We start from the raw sequence: 14,001 nt of genomic DNA on the forward strand, positions 1-14,001 counted from the left end.
GTAGGCTTGTGCAGAAAGTAAGGAGGCATGGGATAGTGGGAAATTTGGCCAGTTGGATAACAAACTGGCTAACCGATAGAAGACAGAGAGTGGTGGTGGATGGCAAATATTCAGCCTGGAGCCCAGTTATCAGTGGCGTACCGCAGGGATCAGTTCTGGGTCCTCTGCTGTTTGTGATTTTCATTAATGACTTGGATGAGGAAGTTGAAGGGTGGGTTAGTAAATTTGCAGATGATACGAAGATTGGTGGAGTTGTGGATAGTGAGGAGGGCTGTTGTCGACTTCAAAGAGACATAGATAGAATGCAGAGCTGGGCTGAGAAGTGGCAGATGGAGTTTAACCCTGACAAGTGTGAGGTTGTCCATTTTGGAAGGACAAATATGAATGCGGAATACAGGGTTAACGGTAGGGTTCTTGGCAATGTGGAGGAGCAGAGAGATCTTGGGGTCTATGTTCATAGATCTTTGAAAGTTGCCACTCAAGTGGATAGAGCTGTGAAGAAGGCCTATGGTGTGCTAGCGTTCATTAGCAGAGGGATTGAATTTAAGAGCCGTGAGGTGATGATGCAGCTGTACAAAACCTTGGTCAGGCCACATTTGGAGTACTGTGTGCAGTTCTGGTCGCCTCATTTTAGGAAGGTTGTGGAAGCTTTGGAAAAGGTGCAAAGGAGATTTACCAGGATGTTGCCTGGAATGGAGAGTAGGTCATACGAGGAAAGGTTGAGGGTGCTAGGCCTTTTCTCATTAGAACGGAGAAGGATGAGGGGCGACTTGATAGATGTTTATAAGATGATTAGGGGAATAGATAGAGTAGACAGTCAGAGACTTTTTCCCCGGGTGGAACACACCATTACAAGGGGACATAAATTTAAGATAAATGGTGGAAGGTATAGAGGGGATGTCAGAGGTAGGGTCTTTACCCAGAGAGTAGTGGGGGCATGAAATGCACTGCCTATGGAAGTAGTTGAGTTGGAAACGTTAGGGACCTTCAAGCGGCTATTGGATAGGTACATGGATTAGGGTAGAATAATGGAGTGTAGGTTAACTTCTTAAGGGCAGCACTGTAGCATTGTGGATAGCACAATTGCTTCACAGCTCCAGGGTCCCAAGTTCGATTTCGACTTGGGTCACTATCTGTGTGGAGTCTGCACATCCTCCACGTGTGTGCGTGGGTTTCCTCCGGGTACTCCGGTTTCCTCCCACAGTCCAAAGATGTGCAGGTTGGGTGGATTGGCCATGAAAAATTGTCCAAAATTCTATGATTAACCTAGGACAAAAGTTTGGCGCAACATCGTGGGCCGAAGGGCCTGTTCTGTGCTGTATTTCTCTATCTATCTATCTATCTATCTATCTCCACATCATAACTTCTGATTATCAGATTCTACTGACCAAATGGGAACAATGGACAGTGTGAAAGTGTATATTGCAACAAAAAGAAAAACAGGAAATCAACACAGAGCGAGAGAAGGATTTGTCTCTTGGTGCTCAGAAATTCTAATAACAGTGGCACCAGGTGATTTCTGCCCAGCTCATGATCTTCTCACTTGTGTATAGGTGGCTGCAGAGGTCTGGTACAGGGTCGTCTCTGGAAGCAAAATGGAGTCTTGGCAGTTTCTTGTGCTCAAGAAGGAGTATTTTACGTGAAACCAACTCCCAGTGAAAGCAAGTTGTGACAAATGTCATGCATTTGCAGCATGTCTTCAATCTCAGGTACTGTGTAATTTGTCACACGGTATTATAACATCTGTATTATATTAAATATCCTGTGTTCGCATGTTCTGCATTAATTCCAATGTCCACATTTACAATGAAAGTGCCTATATAAAATAATTACATTGTAACTATATCCTTTTGCCAGTGTTGGCAATTTGTCCCATCCCCTTCTTCAGCCTGTACAGCAAATAAACTCCTCTCATTCCCAAATATGATATAAACAACTGTGATTTAAAATTGAGTGCTACAGATTAATGTTGCGGGTGCAAAAAAATGTGTGGGACTTGTGATGCATTCTGGTGCTGACGGTACAGATAAAGGCACATGAATTAAGCTGTGACTCACTGTGCCAGGTCCTGCCATCCACCATATTGTTCCTGGAAGAAGAACTTCAGTCCATCCCGAACATGGTCCCATGCACCTGAAGGATCACAGCCAGTGGAGGGGTGTCTAGAATTGTTTTTGGCTCCAACTTGTGTGGTGCCAGCAGTCAATACACTGAAAGGCAATCTGGCCTCCCAGCTGACCAATACAGAGCCCAAAAGATATCTAGCCATGGTTTCCCAAAGACTTGTGCCTGCTTTCGCATCCAGTCAGGCCATATTACTGACTACCGGCCTGCTGCCTCGGCCCCAAGCTCTGAAATCCCCTCTCGCACCTGTCCATGCCTCTGCCTTGTCTTTTAAGAAAGTCCTTAAAACTACCCCTTTAAGCAGACCTTTTGTCACCTGTCCTAATGTCTCGTATGTGGCTTGATGCCATATTTTGTTTTGTAATATTTCTGTGACACACCTCGAGATTTTTTTAATGTTAAAATTTTAACATAAATTATTCCAAGGGGCTGATCAGCCTGTAGCATTCTGTTATAGCTAGGCAGCTGTAGACTTCATGAGTCCCTGGTCACAGTCACTTGCTCTTTTGAGAGACTGAGATCAGCCCATAGTGGCAGAGGCATCTGCCAGAATCTCTCAAACCAAGGAACGTTTCCCCAACACGACATAACCCCGAAGAGATTCCCCAATTCCAGCATTTACTCTGGGATCAAAGACATGCAAATTTTATGATGTTAACTAAGATGCAAATTATGTCTTTGCCTCCTCTCATCACCTACAGGTTATATTTGGGTCCTATTACCTACGTGTGTTGCCATGAGCAGCAAGCTAGTTAAATGCAGAATGCCGCGTGGAACCATAGCCATTGGCAAATTTATTTTTCCTCTTTTGAAGATGTTGGGTTGCAATTGCATAACTGTCAGCTGCCCTCTGGTAAATGGTAAATTATTGTTTCTTGTATGTAAGCTTGGACAGTGACTGTGCAAGCTATTTGACTATGGGGTAAAAAGCCATGTACAAACCCAAGCCTGTGCTTACTATGCCCTTATGTGCACTTTGCAGCTGGAGTCACGAGAAGGAATAGGAATTCTGTATCCTGTATCTTCATGCCTCACGCCGCTATCAAAACCCTCAGCATATGGGCCCAAATGGCCTTGGCTGTGATCAGCTAACACAGGCCAAGAAATGCATCTCAAGTCTCTCAGTCTGTATGGCTTAGTAATGTTAATACATGAAGGTGTTCAGGCTACTGGGGTATTTTATAGAATATTTATTGTGGTTTAGCTGTGATTCAACAATTCATTTAGCAAAGGATTCAGAAAAATTATTAAATCTAGAGGATGAATTTTGAATCTCCTTGTAACTAAGTCATTTGAGCAGCATGTATGTTTGTACATTCCATATAAAGAATCCCACTGCAAGACATACATTGTTAAATGATGTGTTTATTTTTAAAAGTGCCTGTGCTGATTGTGGCTTTATTGTATTCTTTTTGTAAATAGTCAATGTGCAGTGTCAGATCTGCTCAGCTTAGATATATCCAGAGCCTGTTTCTGGCTTTTGCAGTTTCAAATCACAGTTCCTGTTTTCCGGACCAATATTCTTTGTGCAAATGATGTGGAAGAGATATAAAAATAAATGGAATGATTTCACCATGACGTTTCAGCACATGTTTTTCAATTACAGCACAAAGCTATTCAATCCATTCTTTAATATGCTGTTGCAAGCTCTTTAACAAACTCATAATTCCTTTTCCCTATTTAATACTAATACTTAAAATGAAACTGGATAATTATTTTTAAATGATTCTGGGTGAGGGACAGTGCATCTGACTTCCTCTTGTTTTTGCGATAATCTTATTATGTCCTCTTGTTGCTTTTGCCCACCAATACAGCAACATTCTATTGTTTACTCATAAAACCTTTCAGAATTCTGAAAGCATGTATGAACTTTCCCCCTCAAATGTTGTGTGTTCTGCACAGGGTTGATGCATTTATTATTTTTGCTTTCTTACATCATTCATTTCTTTCCATGTCTCTTGAGGTTGTTAAATATACCTCGTAGGAGCATGAAGTGTTGGATTAATTTCTATTAAAGCTTCTGCACCTAACCTGCCTTGCGGGGGGAGGAAAGCGAGACTATATAATTAGCAGTCGTCTGTTCTTTCCTCATAGCATTGCAGATTTTTCCGTTGCACAGCCATTTCCGGTTTGAACATAACTAACTAATCTGCCTCTGCCACCCTTATTCAGAATGGATTAGTGCTGAACACCCATCTTTTGTGGTTATATTATTATTACACCTGGCACAGCCTTTGACTCATCAGTTGCTTTTGACGGTTCTGCCTCCCCAACATTTTTTTTCCTTTGGAGTTAGAAAATTGAATGTCTGCATTATTTGCACTGTCGTCTCTAATCTAACCCAAAATATTAACATTTACATTTTTCTCTCTCCCATTCAAGATTGCGTGCTGATTGAAAAGGGATGTTTTTCAAATTGTGAGACTGAGATAAGCTTTAATAACTGTGGTGCTAGGGTAACTACCAAATTCAGCATTAATAGCTGGAACAAGATCATCTCCAATTAAATCTTGAATTTTCTGCATTATAAAGCCAATAGCCAAATTTACATTCTATGTGAATTCATGTATTAAATAACTACTTGGAACTTTTTTCCTCCACTTTATTTTTGCCATCTTTATACATCAAAGCATCATACAGATATTTAATAGTATATATCTATTTAAACAAAATGCAGATACATCAGAGACACATGACGTGTGGAATATAAAACTCAAAAGTAGACTAACAACTGTTAATTAGGCATACAGAAAATACTGGATACAGGGTACTTCGGGCACAGAAAAGTCCAAACAAAAAAATTTAACACTGAGAAACAGAAGATGAACCAACATACAGGGATTTTCAATTTGTACCTTGGTTCAACTCAGTTTCCACTTGCCTTTTCTAAATTGTTCTAATAGGCTCCTGGACACACACGATTCCTGATATTTAATGAAAAGAAAATTGTAATTGTTGATATTCAAAGTCTAATAAAATATAGCAAAATTTTGAGATTTGTTTTGTATGAATCATTAAAATCCTACTACATTTGAGACTTAATAAAACTATTAAAGTGCGTTTCAAACATGGTTCCCAGAAACAGGTGTGACAAGCCCTAGTGTGATTTTCAGTTTAAAATGTTTTGAGAAAAGCTAAAGGTAGGCAGGAGAACATACATGTGCTTAAAAGTCAAGTGCGAGAGAAACGCAAAATATGTCTTCAACAGAGAAGGAAATAATTTGCATTTATATAATCCCCTCGTGCCCATTCAGGATGTGCCAAACACTCAGGGAAATACAAAAGTGTTTTTGCTCACAGTAAGGTCCCACAAATGATGAACTGAATGCAATCACCTATTTTTGTTTTTGGCTGAGGAATAAATATTAGCCAGGAAAATTCCCTTGGTGTTCAGTGCAATGGGCATTTTTATGTCCAGCTCTTAACTGCAATTTTGCTGAATTGTTTGCATTCTTGTTCAAAGCAAGAACCCCAACATTCATAGTTGTTGTTAATAAGTCCAGATCCTTGCTGACATTGGAGACCGGTGTATTGAGTCTTAAACGGAAAAACCCATCCAGCCAAAATGAAACTAGCAGCACAGAAAATGTCATTGCCCCACAAAATGGAATTGCAGGAGAGAAAAATATCCTGGGGATAGCAAAAAAGTTTGTGCCAAAATTTATTTAAAGAAACCGTAAAGGTAGGAAGATAAAAATGAATCAAAAGGTCTAAACAATGATCAGACAAGTAGAACAGTGTCCTACCCTCCTGTGACCAGCCCTTTATAATTTTAATGGTCATTAAAATAACAGCAGCTACACAATAGTATGTATTGTATCAAATATAACCATATATGCAAATATGATCTATTTTCAATTAGCATAGTGGACTTAATCTGTATATCGAGTGCAGTTATACAATTTTGAAAAGTGGTGTGTATGTGTGTGCACATCAAAATACAAGTGATTTATGAAAGCATGAAACACAATTTTAGGCTCTCTGGAAAGTTAACTTGGTATTTGAACTCAATCAGCTGCAGCATAATTCCCACTCAGTGCAAACCCACATTTAAGAAGTGTCCAGGTGATTTGTTTATCCTTTTGGGAAGTTCGAAAGGCACATTTGTAATAACTTAGAACTTTGTGCACCTCAGGCATGAAAAGTGAGTCACTTGGTGTTAAATGTCACATTCATCTAGATGCATTGCCATGGACTTGACTGACCCAGCTCACTGTTTACCCCATGTCACCTCCCTGAGTATCACATGCTACAAACAATATCAGAGACAGATAGTTGTACCATAACTTAGTTTTAACATTTTGAAGGAAATGACTACTGGCCATGGATGGTTTAAAATGTGCAGTGTTCTTTAATAATTGACAATATTTGAGGGTGTCACTTAAGGACTGGATTGAAAGCGAGATACCTTCCTTTAGTGAATCTAGTGTAGCTCAAATACAAGAAAGGGGTCGATGTAAAAAAGCCAGGAAAACTAATCGTCTGCAATTCTGTGGTAACTCAAATGCTAAACTCATCCCACTGATGACTCCCTTTTTCACCCATTGATCAACCAAATTACCAGAACAATGTTGACTTAAGATAGTGAAAATCGAAAATCACTTTTTAAATATATAACTCATGAGAAACTCTTGATCGGAATAAGTAGCTGGACAGAGAGACCAGCGCAGATTTAATTTTTGTATAAACTGCAGGATGTTATCCAACTTTACTGTTAAACGTTTTCACTATTGTAGACAGTACATTGTTATTGCTTTTAAGGAAGAATTTTCTCTGACTTTATGTAACATTGGCAAAGATGCAAGATTAGAATTACAATTGAAGGGACTTTATTAGAAAATGTACAGTGTTTTACTAGAAATAACAAAACCTACCTTGTAAGAGATCTTTCAGTTCATTGGAAGCTTGATCTCTGACAAAAACTTCACACTAAGCTCAGACTGCTATTTGGGACCATTTTTGCAAGTCAGTCTGATAATGCAGTGAAGTAGAAAAACCATCAACTTTTAAGGTCTTATTGCGCAGCTTTCAGGATATGTTTAATATGCTCTCACTGCAAAGTCATTGTTTTTTTAAATTTAGTGTACCCAATTCATTTTTCCAATTAAGGGACAATGCAGTGTGGCCAATCCACCTACCCTGAACATCTTTGGGTTGTGGGGGCGAAACCCACTCAAACACAGGGAGAATGTGCAAACTCCACACGGACAGTGACCCAGAACCGGGATCGAACCTGGGACCTCAGCGCCGTGAGGCAGCAATGAGGTGCCACTGCGCTGCCCCCTGTAAACTAATTGTTGATCTACGGCTTCATGGTATCAGAAACTTCACAAAGCACACTTTTTGTAAACAATTGATAAATCTCTAACACAAAAGTTCAACTGCCAAGATTCGTGACACAATGATATGTAAAATTGGAAAAATAATCCAGTTAAATTAAGAACATGGAATGATGCATGCTTTGAATGTGACCATATTTCAATTAAGTATTTTGCAATTTTACACAAGAAGCTTTCTCGTAATCTAAAGCTCAATTTGACCTTTTAAACAAAAGAAATTGCCTCAATTAATTTTCCAGATCGTGTTTTCACTAGTACAGGATTTATACAATATACTGGTTTGGCTGGTAGACTGGAACTTGATCTGATCTTTAAAAAATTTTAATTATAAAAGACTGTTCACGAAAGCAGGGTGTTAGGAATTTGGGATATTAACAAGGTTAACAGCGAATTTGAGATGAAAAATTAACAGACAAGTAACGACACTTACAGGCGTCTCACAGAATGAGATGTGATTTACCCAATAACAAGATTAACAGACATCCAGAGTCGCTGAGGTACAAATAGCCAGATCAGAAACATTGTTTACAAAAGATCCGTGGGGGTATAAATGTTTATGACAGCTGAATCGACAGGGATAGCAATGAGACTTAACACTATAACTGCGAGCAGCCTCATTGGGGTAGCAAACTAGTTCTCCAACCAACAGTCAGATAGGTCAGTTCCATCTATGATCCAAGTCACAGAAGCCTCATCCATATAACATTTTTTTGTTCTAGAGTCAGTAAAAGACACAGAACCAGGATGAGACATTTAAAGACTTGGTCACCTCAGTAGTATTGTGTAGGAACTATCCGCTGGATTTGACCTATAGATTTACTAAAATTGGATGTTGCTTGGAAAAAGGGATGTCTCAGTTCAGGGAATGTGGGTATACTTTGGGAACAAGAGATAAAATGGTGTGTTGAGTTATTAATATACTTAAGTGTAATAGTGCATATTAATCCTTTGTCATGTTTTCCTTTCATGTTAATAAATATTTTGTACATTGTTCGTTCCTCACATTATTCCAAACATCATTAAGAACCAGTGTTTCAAGTTATCCTTCATAGGTTCGAGACAGCAGATAACATCAGCGGGGTTCTTAACACAAGGTTAGTAACATAAACTGTATAATGATCCAGTCCAATACGAACTTGGCTTGTTCCGGCAAAGACGTTGAAAATTTAAATTGGTGGGTTTATTCTTTATTCTGTGGAGTATATTTAGAAGTGCGTGATCCCCACCACAGATGTGCAGTTTGACCACAGCCCAATGTGGTCAAAAAAACAATATACAAATAATAATAGTTCATTTAGATATGTTGGCCCTCAATTTGCAGAAGTATCTGCGTATGTGTAAAACTGACAATCAATGGTGAATGTGCAAGGGGCAGCACGGTGGCACAGTGGTTAGCATTGCTGCCTACGGCGCTGAGGACCCGGGTTCGAATCCCGGCCCTGGGTCACTGTCCGTGTGGAGTCTGCACATTCTCCCCGTGTCTGCGTGGGTTTCACCCCCACAACCCAAAGATGTGCAGGATAGGTAGATTGGCCATTCTAAATTGCCCCTTAATTGGAAAAAATAATTGGGTACTCTAAATTAAAAAAAAAAATGGTGAATGTGCAGTCTCAAACTCAACTATTCTCATTAATGGACAATTGTTTTACATTCAAATATTCACTTCTCAAAGCACACATTTGCCATGTTCTGACATATGATTCAACTGAAAGAATGGCTGTGATACATCTTTTGTGCAATGGCACAGAAATAAAATGCAGTCATAATCCGTACAAGCATTTGAGCCACTAGTTCTAAATAATAAATATTACATTTGTCAGGGTCAGGTAATGACTTCAGGTCTTGCTTCATTGCCACCTGCAGTTAGCTTGCACTGTATCAATTCCACTCTTGCCACATGTGGCCAGGTTGGGGGGTGGTTACTATTAAGCATAATAAACCCAAGGCTTTTGGTAGCAATTACTGCTTCTAAATGGCTGTCAGTTCCATAACCCATTTATTTTTTAGGCACCTCACCAACAATTCCAGGAACAGAACTGAGAAGCTGAAAAGAGGATTCCCTCATCGCCCAATAATGGAATATATGCCAAAATACATCTAATTGAGGGTGTGCCATGTGGTAGGCTAATCTCATCAGTGGCAGGAGTGCGAGTCCAAGACAGTAGGACAAATAGAGGCAGCAAATGTTCCTACTTCTAGTCATTGTTGTTGGAAGTGCATGTCCAAGGGCAATAGGCAAGGCTACTCAACTGTAATGAACATACTGTAAAACTTCACACAAGTGTAGTCAAAGGATTCACAGCATGTAGGCAAAGAAAGAGCAAAGGGCAAAAACTGGAGAAGGCAAGAAAATATTCCCTTGTAAATAGGATAATAACAAAGACAGAGTAATCTCACCTCAAACAACAGGAATAAATCCTGACTATGAACTTGCCATACTGAGGAATTTAAAATCAGAGTTCACCCAAGTGATGGACAGTGTCTCAGCATTTAAATGACTGTGGTACTCGAAGAGCAGAAAGGTGAAATTAGTGGAGAGTTGTGGAGGGAGTATGGGCTGGAACGCACCCATCTGCCAAACAATGGACTGATCTAACCTGCTTGATGCAGACTTTAAGATGCTTATTTCATGGACTTCTATGAGAAAAGAATAACTAGAGGCTTATGAGATTTCCTTCCATCCCGGCCTCCACAATATAGTGCAGCTCATCTTTTGGGTGGGGAAAAGGGGAAAATCTTCTCAGAAAAACACAAGATTTGAATTAATAACAATTTTTAAAAGATGTAATGACCTATTCAATTCTCTTCAGTACCTTGACAATTACAATTATGGACTAATCCATTGGAAGTGCATAGTCAGCGACACCCTCTTGGGCACTGTACCTGGATGAGGAGGAATGCCTTGTTGCCTTTTAGTTAGTGTTTTAATATCAAAACATCTATTTTCCCATTAACTCCCTTTGCAAGAGCTAGACTTTAAATACTTATGACACACACTCGTGACTCAAACTTCACAACTCTTAATGAATACCAATCCCCTTTCAGTGCATGGACATGGCTGTAGACAAATTTAGCTCAGAGTTTAATGATTTCAAGAACTTTAAACTTTTTCTAGTGAATAACAACAATGTTTTTTAACTTCTAAACTGGCTATATAAAGTGTTGAATATCCTAGCAGGTTCAGCAGTGATTTATTAAGCAGGGGCCCAGGTTTTCAATATATTCAGTTTCTCAAAAGAAGTTGATTTCAGAACTGCATAATCAATTGCTTATTTATTAGCAATCTTCCACATAATGTTCCTCCATATTGCAGATTTGTCATCGTGGCTAGATACAGCTCAGGGGTCAAGCATTTCTGCTCCAGGAAAGGAACTGTCCAAATTGCTCCATGAAAATAAATGACCCAATTCACTAATAAATATGAACCCATTGCTGGTTTGCATTGGTTTAGCTGCCTTCAGTCAGTACAGCAGGTGGAGAACAGCAAATTAGCCTATTCTCACAGAAAGGGAGAGGGTGGGGGGGTTGTTTTAAAAATAAGCCAATTCTTCAGATCATTACCCCATGGACCTGGTGAAAAGGATAGTCTGTGGAGGATGGAACTAGGCTTAGTTCTGATGCCACCTATTGTCAAATAGCTTTCTGACAGTCATTGAATTATAACCATTCAGCTTGGAAAGTCACCAGCCTAATTGATGGCTGGAATTTTGCACAGTGACATTGACCGCATCCCCATCCCCACTGAAAGGTTGTGGAGGGGTGAGGCTGCCTGCACAGGGTTGGGAATCCTGTCTGTCAAGAATAAGTGTTTTTAACTTGTCACCTTGAACCCTACTTGTACATTACAAATTGCAAAAGGTGTGTCCACTAGAGATTACGATGCAATAAAAGGAAGTTAGAATACGATACAATTCTTTTCCATCATTTAATTGACTGGCTTCTCACTATAAACACTCAAACTGTGATATCTCCAAATAAAAATACCATATGTTGCCTGCTGTAAAGAAAATATCCTCTTTCTGATATTCTACAGATAGAAAGTTCAGGTTCAGCGGTTGGATATACGATGTCCAAGTGGACCTGCTCCTTTTTACTGTTCGCTCTTCCATTGTGAAGAACTCTTTGGTTTTCTTTCTGTCTCTAGCTGTACGTATTTAAACCTGGTCGAGGCTGTCTTCGCTTCGCAGGTTGTAATTAATTTTCGTCACGGTAGACTGAAACAGCTCCGAGGGCACTTATCTGCTTTTCACACTCAATTCCCACATGTTTGGGCTGTAGCTCCGCAGGCTGTAGCAGCTTTTCATTACTTCACCCAAGGGACAACTTGTTTAGGTGGGCTTAACCCATTGAGTGTTGACAGCGAGGGTGTTACCAGAGTCCAATCCTCCTTATCCAATGTCTAGAGATGACTTGAAGGCCAATTATGGCCCCAGCCGAGAACAGCTACTTCCATGCAGCTGGGAGGTGAAACATGGTGCCATCCAAAGTCAATATTGCTCAGTAGCAGTACCTATCTTTATTTACTTTTTCAGGAAATAACAACTTCAAATACAGCAGTGTCTTAGCACATTGCACTCGTTCCCCACTGCCCAGCCAACCCAATTTGACTCTGTAGAAAACCCTGGAGTAGTTTTGTTCAATGTGAAGAGCAAAGAATGTACAGTACGTATTGAGAATTAGAAGCAAAGTTTAGAAACAAGGCACATCAATCGATTGACGATGAGCTCCAAATCACTACAAAAGAGATGCAAGAAATGTTACTGAACAGGTCCCAATATTGCAATAGCTCTGAAACTTTGTCAGGAATTCACTCAGCATTGCAAGTTTAACCCGTTTAGTTTCTAAAGAACATAGACATCATGTTACATTTACATCAGCCTGGGGTGCACTGCAAATTTGAACCAGGAGAGATTAGAATCACATTATTATAAGTGAGCCACAAGTAGATCTTCATTGAAGATGTTTTACACCACCTATGTTATGCCATAGCTCCCCTGATGCAGCTATTTTATGTGATACTATTCAGAGATGCTGAATACAATACACAATAAAATGGAACTGGTTTAACTTTGATTCCTTTTAAAGTTCTTGCAGATATGAAACAATACATTTTAATAAAACTGCTGAAATTTTGCTAGAGAAGCCCCCTCCATCCGTATGTAGCATCAAGCTGTATCCAATTCACTCTAAAAAATCTTTAATAAGATGTTCTTTAAGACTAGGTTGATTTAAAACATCTATCCCTGCTTCTTGGATTTGCTGGAGTTTGGCTTCAGACTCACGTTTGTCCTTAGCTATTTTCCAGGAGAGTCTGATATTGGAATGAAGTAAAGGCACTAGTAATGGATGATTTTCCTGGCTGTTTATGGTCTGTAAGGCCTGTTCACAGTATTCCTGGGCCTCTTCCAAGCGATCCAGTTCTTGGTAACAAACAGAAATAGAAGTTTGAGTGAAAAGTAAGTGCTCAGTGTTCAAAGAGCACAGCTTCTGCTGCAGGTGAAAAGCATTGACCAGTGTCTCCACAGCATCCTCACACATACCCCCACGCAATAATCCTTGGCCCGCTTTTAAATCTCGGAGATAAAAGAACTCCAGGAAAACTTTGGACCTGCGAATGTCCGCAATTGAGTGGATGTGCTGGAGGTACTGTTCAAACGCCCGGCTGCGTTTGGCTATGGTTTCATGTGTGAAGTTTCTCCGGATTATCTTCTTTGGAAACACCACGTTGCCCATTTCCTCTTTGAAATGTTTGCGGAGTTCCACATTTAATTTTGCAAAGTCTGTGTATCGCCGAATAATCAGTGCCCTGTTATCATCAAAGCTGCCCAACTTTATAACATGTATGGTATAGGCCTGTGGGAAAGGGAGAAAACTTATTAACTGTATTCTTAAAAGGCACACGCTACAATCTTTAACAATGCATAATATGTTTGCAATGTATAAGGTATGTTTGCAGTGCCTTTCCCCAGCATACGGGAACTATGATCACTCCTTATTGCTATTGGTGACGCTCTTGCTCAGAGTTAAAAATATTGAGAGTTCAAATCTCACTTCATGGATTTGCACACAAAATCTATGTTGACACTGCAGTGCAGCACTGAGTGCTGTCCCTACAATTTTCAAGATGGCGCATTAAGACCTCTTCAAGTAGATGGAAGAGGGTGCAAGGTATTACTTTGAAGGGAAATTCTCCTGGTGACTATGCCAATATTTATCATTCAATCAATAGTTCAAACAGATTATTTGGTCAATATTGTACTACTGTATATAGGGCCCTGCTGTGTGAACATTGGCTGCCATGTCCCATGCCAATCATGACATGCTGCAAAAGTATTTAATTGTGTTATGGGCCAGTGTTTAGAGAACCCCAAAGTGTATCATGGAGTTCATCTGACCCACAACTTTGAATAGATTGTGGTATGGGGAGCACACGGCTCACTCTACAGGTGCGGTACAGCAGAAATTTAAAAAGTATTTTTTAAAGCAAAACAATGTTTATTCTATGAACTCAAGTTAACCTTTTTAAAACATAGTGAAC

At 39.7% G+C, this 14,001-nt stretch overlaps 2 protein-coding genes across 6 annotated transcripts in view; one reads left to right on the plus strand and one right to left on the minus strand.

Annotated features, from left to right (window-relative positions):
- Nucleotides 1–8,456, plus strand: part of acot8 (acyl-CoA thioesterase 8) — a 31,500-nt gene extending 23,044 nt beyond the window's left edge. Inside the window, exons 6-7 of one of the 2 annotated variants that reach the window (XM_038803043.1) lie at nucleotides 1,554–1,709; nucleotides 4,507–8,456. In XM_038803043.1, coding sequence (XP_038658971.1) covers nucleotides 1,554–1,672 — 119 coding nt within the window. In that variant the 3' untranslated portion in view covers nucleotides 1,673–1,709; nucleotides 4,507–8,456. Of the gene's footprint in view, nucleotides 1–1,553; nucleotides 1,710–3,106; nucleotides 3,698–4,506 lie in introns of those variants that run through there. The other variant, XM_038803042.1, reaches the window with a different exon arrangement.
- Nucleotides 8,457–12,520: 4,064 nt separating this feature from the next.
- snx21 (sorting nexin family member 21) overlaps nucleotides 12,521–14,001 on the minus strand; it is a 47,721-nt gene continuing 46,240 nt past the window's right edge. For all 4 annotated transcript variants that reach the window (XM_038803038.1, XM_038803041.1, XM_038803040.1 and 1 more), the window contains one exon: nucleotides 12,521–13,316. In XM_038803038.1, coding sequence (XP_038658966.1) covers nucleotides 12,645–13,316 — 672 coding nt within the window. In that variant the 3' untranslated portion in view covers nucleotides 12,521–12,644. The remainder of the gene's footprint in view (nucleotides 13,317–14,001) is intronic.

The sequence above is a fragment of the Scyliorhinus canicula genome, chromosome 7, assembly GCF_902713615.1.
Source record: "Scyliorhinus canicula chromosome 7, sScyCan1.1, whole genome shotgun sequence".
NCBI classification, from domain to species: domain Eukaryota; kingdom Metazoa; phylum Chordata; class Chondrichthyes; order Carcharhiniformes; family Scyliorhinidae; genus Scyliorhinus; species Scyliorhinus canicula.